This window comes from Coloeus monedula, assembly GCF_965178545.1.
Source record: "Coloeus monedula genome assembly, chromosome: 26".
NCBI lineage: Eukaryota > Metazoa > Chordata > Aves > Passeriformes > Corvidae > Coloeus > Coloeus monedula.
This window is the reverse complement of record NC_138806.1, coordinates 5,080,513-5,084,867: the sequence shown is the minus strand read 5'-3', so window position 1 is coordinate 5,084,867 and position 4,355 is coordinate 5,080,513. Positions and strand designations below refer to the sequence as shown.

The 4,355-nt window shown below is 61.6% G+C and overlaps 1 protein-coding gene across 1 annotated transcript; it reads left to right on the top strand.

The window, feature by feature from the left end:
- Positions 1-1,063: 1,063 nt before the first annotated feature.
- Positions 1,064-3,172, top strand: EPOP (elongin BC and polycomb repressive complex 2 associated protein; the record flags this gene model as incomplete). The annotated part of the gene is made up of 1 exon (XM_082297265.1): positions 1,064-3,172. One exon carries the CDS (start codon positions 1,064-1,066, stop codon positions 3,170-3,172), a length of 2,109 nt encoding a protein of 702 aa, XP_082153391.1.
- Positions 3,173-4,355: the final 1,183 nt, after the last annotated feature.

Sequence of the window (4,355 nt, the reverse complement as noted above, 5' to 3'; positions counted from 1 at the left end):
AAAGAGAAAAAAAAGAAGAATACAACTCTCTTCTAACTCTCTTTTTCCACCGCTTTTCTTCACCGCCGTTATTGTGGACGCCGCGCTCATTCCGGCTAATAAATACAGTAATTGGCAATTAATTAATAAGATGAAGGATGAATTGTGGCTTCGAACAACCCGCGTAGAAGGAATCTCTTTCACGCTTTATTAAACATATTCCTCCACACACCCATCCCAGAGGAATCCACATTTGGGAAGGCGCAGCGACCTCTTAAACCAACCCTACGTGGAGCCAAAAAAATTAATTTAAAAATTCACTTAAACCGCGGAAACAAAAGCGGAGGCGCCCGCGCTGCCGGCAGCTCGAAACCAACGTAATTTTTAATATTTATTTGTCATTTTGGAAGGGGGATTGAGGGGGGAAAAAGCGGCGCGGGGGAGGGAGGGCCCCATTGTGTGTGCGGGGTTTGGGGAGGGGGTGCGGGGCGCGTGTGAAATGTTGGGGTTTGGTGACATCAGATGGATCCGGGGGCGGGCCCGGCCCCGCGGGGTGTTCCCGGTGTGTCCCCGGAATATTCCAGCGGCGGCGAGGGAATGTGGGAGCCCCCCCCGCGCCCCCCCCCCGAACCCGCAGCTTTGTCCTCTCAAGCACTCGGTTGATTTACAGCAACCCCCCCCTGCCCCCCACCTTAAAAAAAGCGATTATTTTGGGGGCGGAGGTGGGTGCGGGAGGGGGGGGGGGGGGTGAGACATGTTTGACTTCTTGATTTTATTCTCTTCTTTTTTTTTTCCGGGGAGGGGGCAGACGAGGAGCCGAGCCCCGGAGCAGGATTTGGGTGTTCGGAAGATGTTGCAAAGCCTCGACCGGAGCGTTTGAAAAGGAGACCGGCTGCTTTGGCTTTTTTTTTTTTTTTTTCCCCCTCTTTTCCTTGGGTTTGGTGGTTTTGTTTTTTTTTTTTCCGCCTCCCCTCCCCCTCTCGCCCCTCTCCGGAGGGATGTGTGTGATCAGCGAGTGGAAACAGAAATGTCCTGATTTTCCGTGCCCCCTTTGAAAGGGACAAAGTCAAAAGCTCCTCGCAAAATGTTCCTGACCTGCGAAGGGACCTTCGGGATCGTTCCGGCCACCATGGATTACAATGGGGAAGCCCGGCCGGGCGATTTCCACGCCGGCTACCAGGAAATCGAAGGGATAAACTTGGGATACTTACAGATCAACGGCACCCAGATGTTCGCCCTGGCCCAGGTCCTCAGCGACCTGTTCAAGGATATCCCCAGGACCACCATCAGCAAGAAGATGGAAACCCTAAAGATCAAGAGCCGCCGCTGCGACCTGAAGGAGCTGCGGACCCTCAAGGCCATCAACTCGGTGCCCACGCGCGCCGTGAAGTGCTCGCTCATCTCCAAGGCGGACCTGGAGGCTCTCTGCACCTCCTGCAAGAGCCTCAGCCCCCGCCGGAGGAAGAGGAAGAGGAAGAGCAAGCGGAGGCAGCAGCTGCTGCTGCCGGGCCCCGGGGAGCTCTTCCCCTGCCCGCGGCCCCCGCCCTGCAGAGCCGGCGGCTGCTGCGGCCCCGCGGCCCCCGCCCGGCCCCGGCCGCCCCCAGCCCCGCCGGGCCCGCAGCCGTTCCAGCGAGCCTTCCCGGGCCGGGGGGGCCGCGGGCTGGCGGCCCGGGGGGGGCTCTTTGCGGGCGTCCTGGCCGGCTACCCCCGCGACCTGGCGCTGCTGCACCCCGCGGCCGCGCATCCCTGCGCGCTCCCGGCCGCGCTCGCCCCCGCGGGCCGGCACAAGCGGGGGCCGTGTTGCGCCAAGGGGCTCTTCCCGCAAGGAAAGGGGCCCGCGGCCGCCAGGAAAAGCCGATCCTGCGGCTTCCCCGCCGCTAAGCGCCAGGGCACCTCCGCCGGCTACTCCAGCGACTCGGACTCCAGCCTGGACTTCGCAGCGTCCAGCCCCGCCACCTCCAGCGACTCCTCGGAGGAGGAGGAGGAAGAGGAGGAGGAAGAGGAGGAGGAGGAGGAGGAGGAGGAGGAGGAGGAGGAGGAAGGGGACAGCTCGTGCAGCAGCGAGGAGGGCAGCTCCTCGGAGTCGGAGAGCAGCTCCCTGTGCAGCGGGGACTCGGTGCAGAGCACCCGGTACCGGCAGGCGGCCCTGCCCCGCTTCCAGCCCCCCCGGGAGCCCCTCGGGGAGGAGCGGCCGGCGGAGCCCCCCCCGAGCAAAGCGCTGCGCCCCGACCCCGAGCTCCTCTTCCTCTCGCAGCAGCTCTGGGCCAGGACTCTGCGAGCGTCAACTTTGGAAAGTTTGAGCGCGGCCGCGGCGCCGGGCTCGGGGACTCAGCCGGGGCTGTACGCGAAGCAGGAGGCCTCCCCTGCCTCCTCCTCTTCCTCCTCCTCCTCCTCCTCCTCCTCCTCCTCCTCCTCGCCCCCTCCCTCCCGGAGCAGCACCCCCGGGGGGGCCCCGCCACAAAAGGAGGGCGGCTTTGGGGACGCCGGAGGGAAGGATTTGCACAAAGATGCCTCGAACAATAGCGCCTCGTTAGAGCGGCCAAGCGGAGCCTCCCCGGGGCCAGCGCCTTCCCCAGAGCCGGCCCCGGGCTCGGCCTCGCCACCCCCGGAGCTGGGGGGGAGCCCCGGCCCCGCGGCCCCCGGGGAGCCCCGGCGGGAGCACTTTGACCGCCTGATCCGCCAGTCCAAGCTGTGGTGCTACGCCAAGGGCTTCAACCTGGACGGCAAAAGTTTGCGGCACGGCGGGGGGAGCCCGGAGCCCTGGAGGGGCTCGGAGCTGCCCTTCCAACCCCCCGGAGGAGCGGAGAGCCCCGGGACGCTGCGCTGCAAAGCCCTGCGGGGCCGGCAGGACAGGAACGCCAAGCGCCGGCGCCTCTCCAGGGGCTCCGAGAGGCAGCGCAGCTCCTCCAAAGGGAGGCCGCCAAAAACTCCCAGGAGGAATCCCAGGAAGGGAAACCCTCCCTGCAAAGCGAGCCCGCCTCGGAATTCCTTCAGCCTCATGGGCAACTTCCCCTGCACGCCCTCGCTGGTGGTGGGGGAGGACGGGGACCTGTGCCCGGCCTCGTCCTTGGGCGGCAAAAACTCCTGGGCGCTGTCCAAGACTCACCCGCTGTGGAGCTGGCACCTGGGGGGCAGCGCCATCCCCGTGCCCCCCAGCCTCAAATTCCGCGGCTGCGGCCTGGACGATCCCTAAGGACCGAGGGAGAGGAGAGGAAAAGTTTCCAAGGATCACAGCAGAGCGCGGAGGTGCCGGGGGGTGCCGGGGATGCGGAGCGGGGTCCCCCCGTCCCTCCCCCCGCCAGCCCCAGGTGGGGAAGGGGCTGCCCGGAGGAGCCGTGCGGGGTCCGAGGGGTGCGGGAGAGTTTTTGGGGCTGGAGCGGGTTGGTTTTGGGGCCTCGTGTGGGGGCCGGGATGGTGGGTTTGGGGTGAGTTTTAGGGTGAGGTTCAAACTCTCGATGGAAGCCAAATAACTCCCCCAAAACTCCCCGAACGAGGGGGGGTTATTCCCAGGAAAGGGATTTAGGGATGAATCGGCTGCTGGGAGAGCTGGGAATGAGCTGGGAGAACTGGGAATGGGCTGGGAAGAGGCTCCTGACCCCCATCCCTACTCCAAAAAAAAAAAAAAAAAAAAAAATCGAGGAAAGAATCGACCTAATTTCTCCCTTTTTCTCCATAAAAATTGGATTAAGCCAGTAACAATCCCAGGCAGAGGGAAATAAATATCAGGAAAGAAACAATCCCCTTCCTTTTCGGGCCGAGTGGATCCCGGCGAAAACCGGGAGCAGCTCTCCCAAATCCCGGTTTAACAGCGATGTTTTCCCGGCTGCTTCAGGGGCAGGGAGGAAAGGCCAACTTGGGAAAAAAAATCGGGAATTTCGGGAGGTTGAATAAAGCCTGGAGCGTTGGAGAGGAAGTGACTTGAAACTGCTCCACGGAAATCCAAGAAATATTTGTAAAAATGATGGGGGGGAAAAAAAATGAGGAATTTGTGGGATAATCATCCCTGAAGGCAGCGGGGCTGGAAAAGCTTCAGGGGCCCGGGAAATAGGATCCGGGAACATCGGGAATGGGGCGCGGATGGAAGGATTTGATCCCTGCCGGGCTGGAATGCGGGCAGGAATGCGCCGGGAATGTCTCTCCCTCCTCCGCCGAGGGAATCAAATCCCGCTTGAACTTTTCCAAAACCTTTGGAAATTCCTGGTGGGATTTCCACCCCTGCTCGGCCATCAAAGCCCTCTCTGCTTTGGGAACATGAAGAAAATCAGAGCTGATTTGGGGGTTTTTTTGGGAGGTTTTTTTCGTGTTTTGAGGTTGTTGGGGTTTGTTGTTTGTTTGGTTGTTTTTTTTTTTCCTCCTTTTTTTCCAGGAGAAAAAAT